The sequence below is a fragment of the Ambystoma mexicanum genome, chromosome 1q (genome assembly GCF_040938575.1).
Source record: "Ambystoma mexicanum isolate Mex_15411 chromosome 1q, UKY_AmexF1_1, whole genome shotgun sequence".
Classification (NCBI taxonomy): Eukaryota; Metazoa; Chordata; class Amphibia; order Caudata; family Ambystomatidae; genus Ambystoma; species Ambystoma mexicanum.
In genome coordinates, this window is record NC_090922.1 from 457,624,422 (window position 1) to 457,643,730 (window position 19,309).

The following is a 19,309-nucleotide window of genomic DNA, read 5'->3' on the forward strand; positions in this document are numbered from 1 at the left end:
ACCAGCCACTCTTCATCAACCTTTTACAAGACTCGGCACTGGGGACTGGATACAGAAATTGCTAGCGACACATACTGTGAGGAATCAACTTCCGGGACACCAGTGGTGCAGGGATGAATATCGGTTTCTAAACCATCAATCAGCCCCACACCTCTAGTACAACAGAAGGGATCTGAACAGATTGGAAACAAAAGTCAATTATAAACCTCCTTGTCCAGTTTTGGTAATGTGGACGGAATGGCAGGCTTATCTCCGGAAGGTCGTGGATTGTTGGTTAGTTGCAACACAGCGAAAATACAATTATTACCCAATGATAACCGGGACTGTCCAGTCAAGGTTGTATTAAAATATCTACTTTATTATTATTCAACAGACAGTTTTAGCACAATACAAAATACAACCCACCCTGGATAGGAATGCAGAGGACAGACAGTTTTAAGAAGGAAAAAGGATGCGCTTTGGATACTGACACGAGGGTGGTTGGTAAAGTAATTAATCTCAGTAGTTCATGGATACTTGGTTTCAGCACAAAGGGAGCAATGGTCATAAAATGTTACTGGGGGCCTTCGGGGAAGGACCAGGAGGACATAATCACAATGTACCTTGTGTGTGTAGAAGTTCTTTGTGCTCGACAGCATCAAGTCGGTTTCAGGGCGCTTTGCAGCTTCTGCAACAAAGATCAAGATGAGAGACAGCTGCGGGTAGCAGGCAGTTCAGTGAGCAAGGCTGGACAGACGGCTGCAGGCTGGCCCACACAGCGGCTCGGGTTCAGGAATCGTCTAAGTGCTGGTTGGTGGGTCTGAAGCACCGGTCGAGACGTCTTGGACCGCGTGAGCGACTGCGGCATGACAATAGTCAGTTGCAACTCAAGGGGCTCGACTATCTTGAAAATGTCCTTAAAAGTGGACGTTGGTTGATGCTTGTCGATGCACTCCTAGCTTCTTCGCTGGGCTTGTGTCGTCCTTTAAGGTAGATGGCCCAAAGCTGAGGAGAGTGTTGCAGGCAACAGCCTTGTCCTTGGCTTGGTTCAAAGACTCTCTGGCACTTCCCACCTAGGTAGCTTGCTTGCAGAGCTTAGCAGGCCACACTGTGTTCTGTCTGGTTAACGGTTCTGGAGCTGCTGGAAGGGTCCTCTGCGGGGTTCAGTGTCTCCCTCTGTTCCCTGGGAGATGTTTAGGGGAGTGATCTTGCTTCCCTCTTTGGAAATCATGGCCTTCCTTCACTGGCGGAAGCTGTAAGGCAGACTGTACCTTCAGCCAGGGTCCAAATTAGTTTTTCTTGTGACTCCTTGCAAAGTCCTGATGATCTCCTAAAATAAGGACTCAGCCCTCTTTTAAAGCCAAATGGGCCACAGTGATTGGTGCAGGCTAAGCTCACCTTAATGAACCAATCCTGGGTCCCCACCAACAATCTTCTGTTATGCGTGAGGTAACATGAAAGGTGAAGGGGTAAAAACATGTACTACTAAGTCCCACCCATCTTCCTGTCTGTTGTGTATCGAAGGGTCTCTCTGGTTAATTGAGCGCTCTGGGGTTCCTCATAAAAGCACAGGTGTCCCTTGCAGTTGTGGTGAGAAAAGACGTTCTGTCTCCAGCAAATCACATACTTCTACCCTCTGAAAGAGGTTCCCCTTGCAGGGGGTTGCCTACTGTAAACAGTTGTCCCAGGCATGATAGTTCACTGCCCTTGAAACTAAGGGGCGGGAGCTAACTTCAGTTTCACACAGATGCATATCAAAAAGGTGTTTGGTTTCCTGTCCCCTTTGTCAGCTCTGCGACCAGGCCTCTCGCAGGCCTGCTTCAATTAACTCTCATCAGTATATGCTGCAACCAGTAGGACACACAAAGGAGAGGGTGGATCCATGTAGCCTTTGTCAGTTAATGAGGCTTGTCATGGCAGGAGGAAGGTTTTGCCTTCCCCTTTCTTGAGATGCTTTGATGTGCCCGTGGCTGTCGCATTCCAGCTGAACATGACAGCAGGACTGCGCCTGTAGGCGGTGTCAACCCAGAGTACATATGAATATGTGTTTGTTGGGCGGCAAACATGGGAAAATGTGTGCAGATTAGCCCTACATATTTTCCAGAGGTTGATCTCTCATTCAATTTCCTTTAAAAATGTCAAAAAAGCCCAGGCGTGCGCACACTCCCTGGCAGCTGGTTGAATTCCTCACACAGAGTGCTGCAGCTGTCCAAACTGATATACATGTCCAACGATTTACAGACATCTCTTCATTAGGATGAATATTGTGACCAATCAAAACAGTGTGCATTATTTGTATGAAAGCATTTTTTACTGAATCACTATAAAACATGTTCAACATTTAAAATTGTGAACGTTATGATGATCCCATAAGGATCTTTGCTTTTATGCAAATCGCTAGGATTGTGTTCTATGAAAAGATACTGTGTTTTGCAACCTGACCTGGGGCCACAGCCCTGGCACCCCGCCCCCTCCTCCCCACAGCCCACCCGTCCAAAGAGGTGACCGGTCCCCCAGTAATTTTTTTCAATTTCCAGCACTGCTCATAATTCCAGTCAAAGTGCACAGCCGCTTTTCACCCAGTATCACCCTTCTCAAGCACACCACGCAGCCTAACCCAACAAAGAGCACTCATTGCAAGTGCCCTACTCTCCAGCCTTCCACAAACATCAAACTCCGACCAAATCTTTTACCCTAGTACCACAGTTCATTTTAGAAATCTATTGCAAAGCATGCTCTCGTCTTCAGGGTCCTAGATTAACATGGAGGTGTCGACGTAAAGCATGGAGGAGGCGCCTGAATAACGGGGCAGTGTCCTCTCCTCCCTCCCCCCTGGGTAATGGGGAGGTTGCAGTGCAAACCTGGGAAATCAGAGAGGTGGGAAGCCCGCCAAAAGGGACCAAATACCTGTGAAATGGGACAATGGAAGGGGGCGGGCCAGGCAGGATATAAGGCGCCTGGTTCTTGCTTGCTGGATCTTCACAGCCCAGCAGCAATACGCTGTGCACCGAAGGAGGACCCCTTTCTTTTTTTTTTGGTTGGAGCCTAAAGAAGTTGGAGGCGTTGCAGCAGCGGAGAAGGCGAGGTGCCGGAGCCATCCACGACCTTCGTTGGAGCCGGAAGAGTTGGTTGAGGCGTGTGAGCTTGGCGGTGAATGTGCCTTTGGGGCCGCCTCTTGGACCGGGAGCCGCGGTGAAAGAGACGTGCCAGAGCCATCCACGACCTTTGTCGGAGCCGGAAGAGTTGGCGGAGGCGTGTGAACTTGGCGGTGAATTCGCCTTTGGGGCCGCCGCTTGGACCAGGAGCCGCGGAGAAGGAGAGGCGCCGTAATCAGTAGATGCGGCGGGTAAGGTGCACAGAGCATGATTACACAGATGAGAGGGGGGATGTTGAGGAGGAGCGAGAGTGCGCCGAGCAAACTGCCCCTCTCTCTCGGTTCAGCAGCACGATCACTTGGTCAATCCAGGCTGCGGAAGGGTGAAAAGTGGGCCTAACATTTCTGCATAGACTTTAGTACGTGGGTTGTACTTTATCATTCCACTGCCTAACAGAATGTAACGTAATTTTGATTACCTTGCTAGTGTGGCATCTGCATAGCTGCGTGTGAACACCGAAGGAGGAGTTTTATCTCCATAATATAACTGGCCTAACATTGCCGCTCCAACATTCTAGAATCCGGGCTGCTGTCGGGTGAAAAGCTTTGCCGCATTTCACTTTCACAAGCTCAGTTGCAGCGGAGACTTAACGCTGTAGACCCGGGCTGTCAGAGGGTGAAAATAACAATAAGTCATTATCGATCGGCTAACACCGGGTAGCTAAAGGGTGATAAAGCACAGTATAGTAGTGTTGTGTTCAAGAAGTAAGGCTGAGCAGCTCAGCATGATGTTTTAGTTGGTGTGGCTTTCACATTGCTTTTAACATTACCAAGCAAGCAGTGCGTGTTCCTTGAGGGCTGCTGCATCAGGACAGGAACCAATAAAAGCAAGCATTTGGCTAAAAACAAGGACACAGCAAGTCAGAGCATGGAGAGCCTCACCTTTGCAGTGCGTGTGCCAGGAGGCCGCTGCAACTAGTCGCCCCATCGCAGTGCGTGTGCCTGGAGGCCGCTGCAACAAGAAAGGTGTCTACACAAGCTCAGGGCACGCCAGGGTTCTGCTGCCTTGATAAAGACTTGGAGCAATTTGTGTTGATGGCACGGATGGCGGCTGCCAAACATGGGCCAAATTGGTTATACATGGTGGCAACGCAGCTAGAAGGGGAAGCAGCAGGGTCAAGCCAAGGGTCATAATCGCAGCTATTGTTCCCTAGTTTTTCAGCAGTGGAGGCGTTGCAGGAGATCCAGGCCAAAGAAGATGACGAGGAAAGTGGGCCCAGTGAGGAGGAGGAACCTGCAGCCAAGAGGAAGAGGACTATGACCACCAAGGCTAAGGCCAGTAGGCAGCAGGCTGGGGCTGCCAAGCAGCAGGGCCAAAAGGCAGTGGGAGAGAGCAGGGGCCTATAGCCAATCCGGCGGCCTTACATGCTGAAATTCAAAGGTGTAGCGGCAGTGCACCCAGCGCGCTCATGGCCAGCTCAGCGGCAGTGGCAGCAGAGGGACCTGCATCCTTGGAGAAGGTTAAAGGTATGTTTATGCAGTGCTTACAGGCATGGGGTAATGGGGGGAATGGTCAAATGTTATGCGGAAATGTAAATGCATTTAACCAAGCGGGGAGTAATGCTGAGGCTGTACATCAGCAAGAATAGGTGGATAGGCGGGGTGGCGTGGGGGCGGCTGTTAACCCCATGATCATGAGTCAAGCCTCCTCCTTACCCAGGGTGACCTCTCTTGGGGAGGGCAGCCAGCTGCAGCAGCCTTATAGCAACACTGCTAGGCAGCCAAGGGCAGGGCATTGGGTGGGGTACTCAAGCTACCTCACTGTCCAGCCAGCTGCAGCATGTGATAGTAACACCAGTGCACAGCTAAGGACCGAGTATTGGGTGGGGTGATGCCACACAGTACGGGAGGCCAATGCCAGGATTTGCTCCAGTACAGGCAGCTGGGAACTCTTTAGTATGGCACATTCCTGTGGTCTACAAAGAGAGGATTTGGCAGAAGGAGTTTTTTTTAGATCTTTTGCCTGTTAGATATGGATCCGGTGGGGTTTACATAGATTGTCTAAGAAGGAAAGGGAGAAGAAGGATAGGGAAGAGGCCAAGGTAGAGGAGAACATCTACAACTGGTTGGCTGCCTTCAGGATGCTGGCATCCATCATGATAGAAAGGTTTCCACAGGATGCAGGGTCATTATTGCATATGAGCAGCACGTCCATACCTTATACCTGACCTATGGTGGCAATGCTTGGTTGAAGTATGACAGGGGTTTTAGGTTTTAGGCTTAAAATGCAGGTTTGGCCTGCAATGTCTTGAGATGAGTTAGATGTCAGGGGTTGAGAAAATGGTACCATCAAGGGAGACTGGGGACAAGGCCCCTTGGTGAGAAGCCGTATTATAAAAAGCAGAGGTGGTCTTATGGGGACAGCAGGAGGGGTTCCTTTCGAGGGTGCTCTTCCTGGAATGGTAGATCCAGTTATCAGCAGGGGGGGCAGCAGTTTGCTGGAAGTTTGAGAAGGGGTATTGCCCCTTTGGCAAAATCTGCAGATTCAGACACACAGGTGGCATAGGTACAGGGAACCACAATGCATCTTCCGGCGAAGGAAAGCAGAGGCGGAGCGCAAAACCCAAAGAAAAGCCTAAGCGTAATTGAAACTCAGCTGCCCATGCCCGTACTCCTGCATAAAATGGTTCCAGTCTTGAATACATACCACGATAGCACCAACGCTAAATTGCCTTGGGAAGGTTTCAGGTGGGGGTTTAAGATCTCTTACAAACGCGGCTGTGGGGAGCAGGGAAGCGGATACTTTAAAGTCAGCAGTTGGAATGCCTGAGGTTGTGTCACAGAAGGTTGCTAAGGAGATCAAGCTGGGAAGGGTGGCACACCCATTCACATCCCCACCATTGGAGAATGTTGTAGTGTCACCCCTGGGCTTGGTACCAAAGAGGGAGGAGGGGCAGTTTCCCGTCATACAGAACCTTTCCTTCCCCGAAGGTGTCCGTTAGCGATGGCATAGCTGATAAGAAATGCAGGGTTCGTTATTCGTCATTTGATTATGCAATAGAGCTAGTGAAGACTTCAGGGAGGGGCACGCTGATTGGGAAGGCCGACACTGAGCCTGCCTTCAGGCTACTGCCTAAATACATGGAAAGTTACCATTTGCTGGGCTTCAAGGTAAAAGACTCTTACTTCTACGACAGGTGTTTGGGGGTGCACTATTTCTTGCGCTTTTGGAGTATGCTTTGAAGCAGAGGGTGCAAGGCGGCGTGGTAATGCATTACCTCGACGATTTCTGGTTCATAGGGAAGGAGGGGACAGATTAATGTGGGTTGCTCATGAGCATGTTCCGGGCATTGATGAAAGAGTTGGGGGATCCCCTTGGCAAAGGGGAAGAGAGTTAGCCCACTCACGAGGCTAATAGACATGGACTCGGTGGAAGGGAAGTGTAGATTGCCAAAGGACAAGGTGGTGAAGCTTAAGGAAACAATCGGGGAGTTAAGGGGAAGGAACAAGGCCATCCCGAGGGAGCTGCAATCATTGGCAGGGCATTTGAACTTTGCGGGTAGGGTGATCCCGGCAGGGACATTTTTCGCCAGGAGCATTGAGCTCAAGACTATAGGATTGCAGCACGCTTCTAAACATGTGCGGCTGGGGGCAGAGGTGAAAGAGGATCTCAAAATGTGGGATGATTTCAATGGGGTATTACTGTGGCAGGAACAGTGGGCCACTAGCGAGAAGCTCAAGCTCTTTACTGACTCTTCATGCTTACATGGTTTTGGGGCCATTCTGGGGAGCGACTGGTGCGGCTAGGCCTGGCCGGCAGCTTGTCATCAAGAGGGGATTACCAGGGACATCACCCGACTGAAGTTGTTTCCTATCGTGGTCGCTTTTAAACTTTGGGGAAAGTCATTAACTAATAGGAGGGTGGTTCTTTGGTCAGATAACCTGGCTGTGGTCCAAATCATCAATCAGGGGACGTCCAGCAACATGAGGGTGCTTGCTCAAGTAAACCACTGAGGTGAGAGCAGGACACATTCCCGGAATAAAAAACGTGACCACTGACTCTCTCGTTTGCAGTGGGAGAAATTTCGGGTGACCTGTCCAGAGGCAACCAAGATGATGACCCCATTCAAGGTGCAGTGGTGGGGCATGATTGGGGTAATCTGAGTTCTCTAATCCACACTGCCCTGGCCCGGAACACAGCAAGGAAGTACAAGGGATGCTGGGAGCAATTCCTGGCCTTTCAAGAAGAAATATTGATGGAAGGGCAAAAGGGAGAACCAGTACGCGCTTTTGTCGGGTGGGGATGGTGGTCTGGGAAAACCAGATCATGGATGTCTTATCACTAGGCTGCAATAGCTCATTACTACAAGCTTCGGGGGGAAACACAATCCTACCAAGCAACACTACATAGCAATGGCAATGAAGGTTTGGGCAAAGCAAAATGAGAGAAAGCATTATGAAAGGCGGCCCATTGATATTGTAAAATTGCAGTTTGATTGCGACCCTGCGTACTGTTTGACATGGCTAGGGGGAGAGTGTTTTGTTCACTGCAGCCTTTTCATTGGTTTTCTTTGGAGCCTTCAGGGTAAGTCAGCTGGTTCCTGAGAATAGGGAGGGACGGGGCTCTGCGTTTTTAAGGTTGGAGGATGTGCAATTAAAAAAGGAGCGGGTGTGCATTAATTTAAGAAAGTCCAAGACCAACCAGAAGGGAAAGGGGAGGACAGTCACCCTTTATAGCATTCAGGGGAGCAGTGTGTCCAGTAGCATGGCTGACGAATTACCTTCAGGAGAGGCAACAGGCGGTTGCAGGGTATCCCCTATTGTTGCGCATGGATGATTCGGCCCTGAGCATGTTCCATTTCAGGAGTGTTATGCATTTGGCATTGAAAGGGATGGGAGCAACAGGGAGAGTGTTTGGTACACACTCTAGAATAGGGGCGGCTACATCAGCGACTGAACTGGGCATGGGGCCGGAGGCTATTATGAAGATCGGGGGTTGGAAGTCGAGTTGTTTTCGGAGGTACTTGAGGTCTGGCAAAATGTAGTACTAATGAGAACCTTCTCATCTCCTTACAATTAACAGCAGCTCGAAGGAGGAGACGGTCCATTTGGGTAGTGGGACATTTGTTTGTGTTTAGGCCGGGGCCTGCTGGACGGTGGAAAGAGAGAGAATGACATCGGGCGAGTATCAGATCTGGTGGGATGGGGTGCCAGGGATGAGATGGGCCCAGTTGCAGGGGCACATTGGAAAGTTGCTGGGTAAGCAGCACAAGCCTGACGTTTTGATTATCCATCTAGGTGGCAATGACCTGAAAAGCTTGGGGAGGGGGTCTTTCATGAGGGAAATGACATTCAAATTGCAGGAGCTGTCCTCACAGTTGGGGAGACAGAGATCATCTAGTCCGAGATAATTCCGAGGCAGGAATGGAGGGGTGCAGAAAGCCATTCTGCAGTAGAAAAATCCAGGGGGAAATTAAATGGGCCAATGGCTAAGTTCTGCAGGTGCAGAGGTTTTCCCCAGATCAGGCACAGTCTGATCAATTTGAAATCCCCGGAATACTATGCGAAGGATGGAGCGCATTTGTCAGCAGCAGTTATGGATCTGTTCTTTTGGAATGTATGCACGAAGCTGCTGGAGTTATAAGAGAAGGAAAAGGGGGATCCACGGTGGCCGTGGACCCACCTTTGGCGTGGTAGTGTTTTGGCAACCAGTGGCAAGATAGAGACTACTAACGAGCTGTGGAAAAGCGGGAAGGGTTTTCGCTCTTCTCGCGACAAGCGCCCCCTGGGGGCCTAAGCGACAGGGGCGCTGAGGTATTGATGAGGGCTCAGCTTCCCCTGGCAAAACGGCACTCCCCTAGCCCAGGAACACCTGCAGTGGCAGGCGGGGCTCAGAAAAGAATGGTTGGGAGAGCTTTGGCTTACAGTGGACTTGGTTTGGAAAGGGGGAAGCAAGGTTTGGACACGGAGCAGTCGGCTGGTCGCTGCACCCTCAGAACTATTTTCACAAAGTTTGTTGGCAGTGTTTGGAGTGTTTGTAGTTATATAGAATGTTGTGAAAATTGAATCTGCTGCCTTTTATGCCAACAAAGAAAGAATGTCTCATTCTGCACCTTTTTCCTTGGTGGGGTATCAAAAGGTGCGAATGAAATGAGCAAGCGTGTTGATTGGTACACATATGGACAAATGCCCAGGTTATGGAGGTGTCGATGTAAAGCATGGAGGAGGCGCCTGAATAAAAGGGCAGCATCCTCTCCTCCCTCCCCCTGGGTAAGGGGGAGGTCACAGTGCAAACCCAGGAAATCCGAGAGGCGGGAACCCTGCCAAAAGGGACCAAATCCCAGTGAAACGGGACAATGGAAGGGGGCGGGCAAGGCAGGCTATAGGGTGCCTTGTTCTTGCTTCCTGGATCTTAACAGCCCAGCAGCAATACGCTGTGCACCGAAGGAGGATCCATTTTGTTTTCTTTTCCTCCCACCCACCGTGCTTATAGGACGGTGGAAGGGCAAAGCTTAGCCGTTGCTGTCGCAGAACATCGAGGCAGTGTTTTGGCGACCAGTGGCAAGATACAGACTACTAATGAGCTGTGGAAAAGCGGGAAAGGTTTTCACTCTTCTCGTGACCAGTGCCCCTTGGGGGCCTAAGCGGCAGGGGCACTGAAGGTATTGATGAGGGCTCAGCTTCCGCTGACAAAAAGGCGATCCCCAGCCCAGGAACACCTACAGGGGCAGGCGGGGCTCAGACAAGAATGGTTGAGGGAGCTTTGGCCTACAGTGGACTTGGTTTAGAAAGAGGGAAGCAAGGTTTGGACTCGGAGCAGTCGGCTGGTCGCCACACCTTCAGAACTATTTTCACAAAGTTTGTTTGCAGTGTTTGGCGTTTTTGTAGTTATATAGAATGTTGTGAACATTAATCTGCGGCCTTTTATGCCAAAAAAGAAAGAATGTCTCATTCTCCACCTTTTTCCTTGGTGGGGTATCAAAAGGGGCGAATGGAATGAGCAAGCGCGTTGGTTGGTACAGATATGGACAAATGCCCAGGTTATTGTTGTTCTACACGAAATACCACCACTCAGTCAAGCAGGCATATATTCATGTTGTAAATGTTTTATCTCGCTGCCAGTTGGCCGTTAGGTTCGGGAGTCATAGTGCCAGATCTTAAGCACTGTGGGAGCCTATTTCATAAGAAACCATATCAAATTCGAATACGTATTAATCCATCAGCAGACATGCAATAACATCCTGCAACAATATGACCCAGCTCCAATGTATGTTCTTGTCTCACTCAGTTTTACTAATATTAATTTAGTCATAACGCGGGAAAGCCCAAAAGTCAAAGACTCACAACAGATAACCGTGTTAAACCGTTGAAAAGTAAAGAGCAACAATTTGCAATGCCTTCTGTTTTCCTCATCGTGCGGCCCTGCGACGGGTGCAACACGGCCCTTTCCAAGTGATTAACGCATACTTGCCAACCCTACTGATTTGGGCAGTAGGCTACTGCTTTTTAAGCAGTCCTACCGCCTACAGATTTGGGTGACAGATCCTACTGATTTTTACAGTGGCAGGTAATTTATATGACCCTAAGGCAAGCTGCTTGAGACCGGCTCAAGACAGAGCATGCAACACATTTGTTAGTCTGTCTGTGCGGTGGGCGGGTAAGTGATTACTTTGAGTGAAGGGCTCAGACCAATCCAGTGACCTGACAGCTACATGACTCTGTCCTGCAATCTGGCCGGGACAGGCCTTAGGTGAACCACCAGTGAAGGCAAGTGGCAGAGCGTACCACCATCACACAGCATCTGCATATCAGACTGAGGAGGGTATCAGTCTCCATATTGTTCAGTTATTCATCTTGCACTGCAGGAATACATATCTATTGGTCAGGCTGCAGCTACAGAGCAGAGAAGTGTCAAACGTTGCCTCCTAGTTCTGTGTGATTACCTTCTGTGAAGTTAGGTAATTGAATTCTGTGTTAATTTACTATTCATAATTATACATTTTAAACATTTGAACATATTTCCATGTTGTGCTGTTTGATGAGTTGTGTATTTTAGAAAGCTCCAGTGGTGCCAACAATGTATGTTTTGTATTTTCCTGTGATGTAATTGTTATGCGAAGTATTGTTTTTGAAATTTTAAAAATCCTACATCTTTATGGCCACATAAGCCCATAAGATGACACACAGCCCACCCCGTTTTAACGGCCCTCCAGAAATCTTCCCCAGCTGCACAAAAACACAGACAACAATGATTTCAAATGCTATAACTTTAAACGACAGCACAATAAATTAACTCGCACGTTTTTTCACACGGTAACTGAACAAAATGTCTCATGTGCCCGGCGCCAGAAGCAGTTTTTTTGTTTTGTTTTGTCTTCCTCTAATCTATGCTGTATTAATATGTATCTTTCTGCTCCGTCCATTAACTGTAATAGCAGGGTGCAATTTTGCGGCTATTCGGGGCATTAGTTATTTGCCTGGCTCGTCGTGTACCTTGCATTAAAAACAAAACAGGCAGGGCAAGATGTTCCAGCTTGGTCTGCAAACAGAGGTAAACTTCACCACAAAACAAACATGCTTTAATTACAGCGTTAAATACTCGGGTAACATCCCCCCAGTCACATGGCAAAAGCGCGCGGGGAGCTGGGTTCTCTCCTTTTTTTTCTTGTAGAAAAAGTTTCCTGTGGGTTTTGTTCCAAAACAAGATGTCGTGCAGCGTGCAGTCTTTCCACGCATTCTGTGGCGATATCAGCCCTTTAGTTTTGGATAAAATGTAGGCCACTTGTAAAAGTTCACACAGAACATTGTCCAACCTTGACATAGCTCATTGCTAGCAGGGGCTGGACACTCTGATAAAGGAGGCCCCCTGCTGGGAGGACACCGGAGGTAGAAGGGAGATGAAATGCAGGGAACAAGTCCAACACATGTTTTAAGTTGAGGCTGCCCCGGTCGGGCATTTCAAACCGCAGTCCTTGGGTACACCCCACACCATGAAGGCAATGTCACATCTGGCCTCCTACAGCAGTCCGATATACATGTGAATTGTCATTTGTGAACATACCATGGTTTGGTTAAGTAACTCACACTTTTCACATCTAGACGTCACTGGACATTGACATCTTGTCTCCCACTCCCCTCAGAAAGCTCTTGAGTCACAAGAGGTGAGATGCACAAACCTGGTGCTGATATTACAAAGTTTACCAAAGTAGCAGTAAAGGCTAAAATGGGGGCTAGGGTACAGAAGTGTTGCATACCCTTTATTACCACTGCAGTGTGATATGAAGAATCCAACAATATGGCTTTTTCTGATGGGTGGCCTGCGTACCTGCGCCCGACCAACCTTTAGTGGCCAATCCCTCTTTCTTGACAGATCATCCTCTTCTTCTTGACAATGAGTGCTTTATTGTTCATCCTTTCTAACACTTTTGGTCTTGATGTGTTTAATTCTAGCTTTAAGCAACTCTGCTCCTTTACTGTCAACAAATGATGGCTGTATGAGATGCCCGCTTGGCATCTGCCAGACACATCCAGACAAATTAGACTCTTCACTGGAATATTGGAGCACGGTTACAATAGCTTTGTAGACACAGATTTGTGTGTAGCGATTTTGGTCACCCTAGTTTTCGTAGTTTTTCTTTTTACTATTGGGGCGTCCCCATCCCCTCTCCAACCACTTCTCCCAACACCCACTCCCAACTACCACAATCATGCCAACGAAACCTATTACTACTGCCTATTTAGTTTCAGTTAGAATGCATAATGCTATGCCTATAAGCTCAAAGATTTCAATTTGAAAATGTCTATTTTGTTGCAGGATTTATTTAAAGTGATTTACGTACTACTGTTCTTCTGACACTCAACACTAGCATCACCCGCCAATCCGCTACTTTGTTTTCCACTTTGTAGGGTTGCATTTTATTTTATTTTACGTAATTAAGTAATTATGGGAGACACCCCTTACTGCCAAGCATTTGCCTGCAGACCTTCCTTCTCCTTTTCATAAAGCAGTGTTGCCATATTTACAAATTGCTTAGTTTAATATTAAAATCAGTTGGTGTGCTTCTGTTTCTCAACTACAACCACACAACACCTTCCTCCTAAAATAGTTGCATAACCTTTCCTCACTCTTGGTTTCCTTTTCTGTTGTATTTATTTGTTTTATAATTTAGTGTTCTTGTATCACACTCAGTCTGACAATCGCTTCAGAGCGTGTGATCCAAGATGACCTGTCCTAGGAGGTGGCGGGAATAAAAAGTCTTTTGAGAAGAGTGAGGTCTTCAGGGAGCTGATGAATTTGATGTGTTTTCTTTCAAGTGGAAGATTGGAGAGAATAGAGTTACAGAAGCTGGAGCAGAGCGGCAAAGCGTCATCCCCGAAAGCGAATTTTGAAACTTCTAGGAAAACTGAGTCAGAAGATCTGAGCTATTGTGGGCTGCAAGGTTTTGATGAGCTTTTAGGTAATTAGGCCTTTGATCTATGAGGGTCCTGTAAGTTAGGCATAGCAGCTTGAATTTGATTTGGGGGCCAAGAGGAAGCCAATAGAGTTGGGACAGTGCAGAGGAAATGTAGTTGTGGGGTTTGAGTTTGAAGATCCTCCAGAAAGCTTTGTTATAAGTAAGCTGCAGTTTCGAGAGGCAAGATTGAGGAAGGCAGAAATAAAGGGAGTTATTCTGGATAAAATGATTGCTCTGAGCAGATACGCTCAGTGGCATGGGGAAATGTAGGGTGTGATCTTTCGTGGTAATTGGAATTGAAGAATTCAGGATTTGATAAGGTTGTTAATATAGTGGCGCATGAAGAGTTATTCTTCAAAGAGGAATCTCAGATTTCGCACAGATTTGGAGGGAGTGGGTGTTGGGCCCAGCTGGGGAGGCCATGCAAGAGAGGGCTCCAGGGTCACGAGAGACCAGAATTAAGATCTCAGATTTGTCACCATTTAGGGTTAGTTTGCTGAAGAGCATCAATCCCTGGATGGCTTGGAGGCAGATGTGTAGGGATTTAAACCATTGGTCCGAGAAAAGGGGTTATGGGTTCAGAGAGAAGTTGGCTTTCGCTTTACGTAAGGTGTCATCGACATACATTTAGAAGTCCAGGTTGAAAGAAATGATGACATTGGCAAGTGGTCTCATGTGAGCATTGAAAAAGAGGAGGGAAAATGAAGAGCCTTGGGGAATGCCACAGTCAAGAGAAGAAATCGGAGAAAGGTAGGGGCTGAGTTCGGTTTGTTGGGATTGGTTGAAATCAAAGGATTGGAGCTAGGCGAATCCATTGACTGTGATCCTGAGCCAGTCCTGGATACAAGAAGCTAGAATGTCGTGGTCCTCTACGTCTAAGTCAAGAAGGATTAGTAATTCTGGCTAATTGGAGTGTAAGTCTTCGAGTAGATGTTATGTTATGTCAAGGAGAGCTGTCTCAGATGCATGAGACTGTTATAAGCCTAATTGTTGGTAATCCAGGGGAGGGACTTTATCTAACCATTGTTGGAGTTATTTGATGGCATTCTCCATCATTCTGGTGTTCCTGAGGAGGTTAGAGTGGGGTGGTAGTTACATAGGCAACTGGAATCCAAGGAAGCCTTCACGATCAAGAGAATCACAATGGTGTGCCGCAGATGGTTGGGAAGGAGCCGTCATATAATGATTTGTTGATAATGAGATTGAGATCCTGCACTAGGTGGTCAGCAGACAGGATACAGACAGAAGCAAGATTGTTAGGCGAGCAGGAGTGGCCTTCTGTTTTGTTGGCATTCAGTACATCGTCAGTTTTGAAAGCATCAAGATTGGTCAGCTGGCACTTGCAAGTGTGGTATATAGATAATGAGGGGAAATGTCAAGTTGCATAGGAGGAGATTTTAGCATTGAGATTTTGGATCCTGGAAATGATGAATTCATGGAGTTGATTGCAAAAATGTTGCAAACGAGGAACAGGAGTTTTTTTCTGAGTTTGGTTTGATGAGGTTGTGGTAGATTTTGAACAATGCTGCCGTGTTGTTGGTGCTGTCAAAAGTGAGGGGGAAAAAAGGCCTTTTTGGTGCGTTTGTGGACTCTTTGGTAGAGACGGCAGGTGGTTTTGGCAAATTGAGAGCCAGATTTCCTCCAGCGGCATCCAAGTTTTTGATGTTGTTGTCTAATTTGCATCAGATCATTGGAGGACAATTTATTGTGGGTGTGGGAAGGGTTCTTTCGGAGAGGAGATCTGGGAGGAATGAGACAATAAAAGGATTCAGTGATTGCAGATGATGCCTGTCTAGCAGCTCATTGATGCTTAGGTGGATGGAAGAAGCATCAACGAGGGTGATGTCTGTGGCAAAGGCGGAGGGGGAGAGGTTCTGCCATGGTCATATAAAAGTCATTGCTCTGGTTGAAGAGGTTGACATTGGTTTTAGGACATAGCGAATAAAGGAAGTTAACTCATTAAGAGAGGTGCATTGAGGAGAGATTGTGAATGGTTAGGCAGAGTCAGAAGACACGGTCAATGAGTGGGCTCTAGTGTGGCTGGTTCCGCAAGTTGAAAGGAGAAATTTAAGTTGTCGAAGGAGATTAGGACATCAGAGGCTCGAGGCCTATCTGTCTTGTCAGCCCAGATGTTTAAGTCACCAAGAACTGTGATGATGTTTGAAAGAAGGGAAAGTTCTTCAAGGTGGCATAAGTTAGAGTTGAAAGAGGCATTGTTTTTTTGGGCATCTGTAGATGGCATTGATGACGAGAAGGTTGTGGGTTAACAATACTTTTGGCAGTGAGGTTTTTAAAGGAGTCAAAGGATTTGGAGGGCACTGCTTGAGTTGAAGTTCTGAATGGAAAATGATAGCTACTCGCCTCCACTTTTTCCTTTCTGAGTTTGAAAGAGGTAGAAGGAGTTGTCAGGTATAAGCCCTTTTCTGAGGCTGATATTGTGATTTGAGACCCATGTTTCGATTATAGATAATGTAGGCAATGAGGGCAGTTTTGTTAGTGATAGATCTGACGTTTAGGAGACAAACTCTTAGAAAGTTGGGTATTAGTGATGAGGAGGATGGGAGAGATTTTGGTTATTGTGATGGGCGGAAGGGTGAGGATAGGGTGGAAACCGGAGCTGATGGGGGCTCGCACTGATTGATGAGGGATCTAAGGATGGTTTTGATTTGGGCAGATGTGCCCTAGGGAGAGGCAAGGACTGTATGTGAGGGCAACTCAGAGACCAGTGGTGCAGGGCTTTTGGAGTGGAGGTAGGCAGGGCCAAGTGTAATATTGAGGGCAGGCTTCTGGTTGTGAATGGAAGGGAAAAGAGGACTTTCATGATGACAAGGAGGCATTCCTAGACTTCTTTTTAGCGAGGGGAGCAGAAGGGCAAGGGTGAAGGTAGGGAATGGTCTTCAGTGGGTAAAGAGGGATAGAGATTAAATAGAGGGACGAATTGTCAGAGGATGGTGAAGTTGAATCAGGAGGTAACCAGGAGGTGCTAAGACTTTACTGGACTAGGCTGGTAAGGTGTTGGAAATGAAGGAGAGGGGGGAATTGCTGGGGGTTACTGTGGTGTCTAAGGTGGTAACTAGGGTATGCTGAGGGATTCTGGTTTATGCCAAAGGAGGGGTCTTCCCGATATGGTGATGAGGAAGATGCTAGGGTTATGCTATGGATTGGATGAAGCAGGTTTATGGATGAATTGAGGGCAGCGTAGAAGATGATAGTCCGTGGAAGAAAGGAGTAGAGCGCAGGAAAGCAGATAAAAATGTCTGCTTTGGGGAAGAGTTAGTCTTGCTTCATCTTACATTATTTATTTATTTTCACATTTATAGAGGACACAAAACCCGGCAAGCAACAAGGCGCTCATTAGGTAGAGTGATGTGAGGGTGCTGACACCTGTTGATGTTAAGGTGGCACCGTAGAGGTACAAGCTAGCAATATCATCTGCCTATCCTGTTGGGAACTACTATAATCCCTACCCCTACAGATCCAACAGCTATGGCTGAATTTCCCCACGTTGAGCGGCAGCAGGCAGGGAGACTCAGAGCAGCACTAAGCATGCAGGAAGCAGGCTCACTGGGTTTCCAGGTCCCCAGCAGACAGCAAGGAGGTGTGGGGGGTTGGTCTGCAGGGTGTCTCGGCCACTGGGAGCTGCCCAGGTGTGCGAAGAGGGCCTCCAAGAGCTTGCAGCACTGGTGGAGACAGAGGCAGGGAGCAGCAAACATCCAGGACGAAGACCGGGAACCTGGCTGAGGCCCTGACAGGCCTTCAGGTTAGTAGGCATCCATCTGGCCTAGGAAGAGGGATGGCAGGCTTTTGAAGAGCCTGAGAGGCTTAAAGGCAGAGGAATCATCAGGGCGGGCAGGCGGGGCTGTGAGATCCTGGACAGCTCTGTTTATAACCTTTTTTTAAAGTGTTTAAAACTTTTATTTTTTTAACTTAAACACCAGATTCTGTTTTATTTTATCCCAGCAAAGATATAGTATGGCTACTGCTTCTGGGTGCTGATGTTATGATCTCCGCCCAATATATAGACAGATTATCCACAAATTGGTGGAAGCCATGACTCCCTCTGCCTCCACTCCACCTTTCTTCGAGACTTCCAAACGGAGAAGAGGTAATTACCACTTGATTTAGAGATAGGAGGAGGCAACTGGCTGAGCTAGAAACGATGATGGCATAGATGTGGCCATACCCATCCCATATGCACCATCTTCTTGTTCCAGGAAACCCCTGGGGATTACTGCCTCACAGCTGCATATATGGGGTAAGGATGGGGGAATCCTTGCTAACTGAGTCTGTGTGGGAAGAGAGCAGGGTGTCCTTCCAACACAAGCCATCTCTGAGGTGGCAGCCATCTTTAGCACCTGCAGGTAGTGCAAGAAAAACTCACCTGGTGGCAATGCGTTCATTAGGCAAATTCATGATTCTGAACCCCCGCTTTGTGGACCACTGCTTAATAAGAGGGGTCGGGTGCTGTCAGATGCTGAACTTAGTGTTGAGTTGTGGAACTCTATGGTAGTCTGCTGGGTTTACACCCCACTTCAACAATGTAACAAGCTTCATCCCAACAGGGAACACGTGCTTCTGTACAAGCTTAGGTCTGCAGGTTTGGGTCTTCTGCTACCCGTAGTCAATGAGTACAGAAGTAAGATGCTGGACATGTTTAACAAGCCCCTTTCCTTTTGTAGTACTGATCTGTTTCCCACAGGGTTATTTCCAATGAAAGAGGAGTCCACACTTTCTGATTTACACTGAGCATCATGGTTCATAATGATACCGATATCAACTTTGTTCATGTTGATGTATGATCCACAGAAAACAATGGTTACCTCCTTATGTTGACCAATACCTGGAAATGTGGTCACCCTATAGATAACAAGGACCGACAACGATGGCAATGCTCTCTGGAATGCCACAGGATCACACATGTTGCTTGCTCCCCTGTGGCCTTCCAAGAGGATCACACTCTGCTCCTTCTTCTGCCAACAGGTGAGGACTCGACCTACCAGCTGGGCTCAACATTTCCATTCCTCCGAAATTAACTGTGAAGGGAAAGATGCATTAAAACAAGCCCGTGCCTCTGCAAGATCACAGCTTCGGAATCAGAAACAGCTGGAATTTGACTGAATTGATCTGAGGAAGTATTGGTTCCTAAAGGTGACATGCCCCAAACGCTCAGAAACCATTGACTGAAAGGAGGTTTTGCCCACCCCACGCCCCTTTGCTTACTCAATATAGAGCTCTGATTGGGCATGTGCTGGCCTTACTGGGGGCGGGGGAGCATGTGCATGCATCCATCATAGGCCCTGTTCATAGCTTGGCTGAATAATGGGGAGAAAAATAAAGCCACATTATGAAGAGAGGGTCTAGACCTCATGTTCTCTATTCGCAAAAAAGGGCTACATGGCAGAGGATCACCCGGACCTGCATACAGAAGACTTTGGTTACCCTTAACTGCATTTTACCTGTGCTAAAGTTCAACCCTTGTGGGAAGATTTGATGTTGTACCTTTTCTATGTTAAGTTCGTCTTTCCGAAGAGTTTTGCTTGACATTTTTTTCCTTACATTTTTTTGTTTGTTATACTTTAGAGAAACTGGCATAAAGCACAGGTTCCAAAAATGGCAGGTTGATGGTTAAAAAGAGTTCAGGACAGTGGATAAAATGGTTAACCCGCATCTTTCGGGCACATACACTAGTCCGCTTAAATCATTTCCTTTGCTAGGGGAATTAACTGTTTCTTATGGTTTTGGGGGTGTTGTCCTTTTCAGTTGCATTTACACATGGTTTTTA

The 19,309-nt window shown here is 47.6% G+C and overlaps 1 protein-coding gene across 1 annotated transcript in view; it reads left to right on the forward strand.

The window, feature by feature from the left end:
• LOC138528623 (serine/threonine-protein phosphatase 2A 65 kDa regulatory subunit A alpha isoform) overlaps positions 1-18,881 on the forward strand; it is a 1,423,294-nt gene extending 1,404,413 nt beyond the window's left edge. The window contains exon 15 of the mRNA XM_069640443.1: positions 18,508-18,881. Coding sequence (XP_069496544.1) covers positions 18,508-18,560 — 53 coding nt within the window. The 3' untranslated portion in view covers positions 18,561-18,881. The remainder of the gene's footprint in view (positions 1-18,507) is intronic.
• Positions 18,882-19,309: the final 428 nt, after the last annotated feature.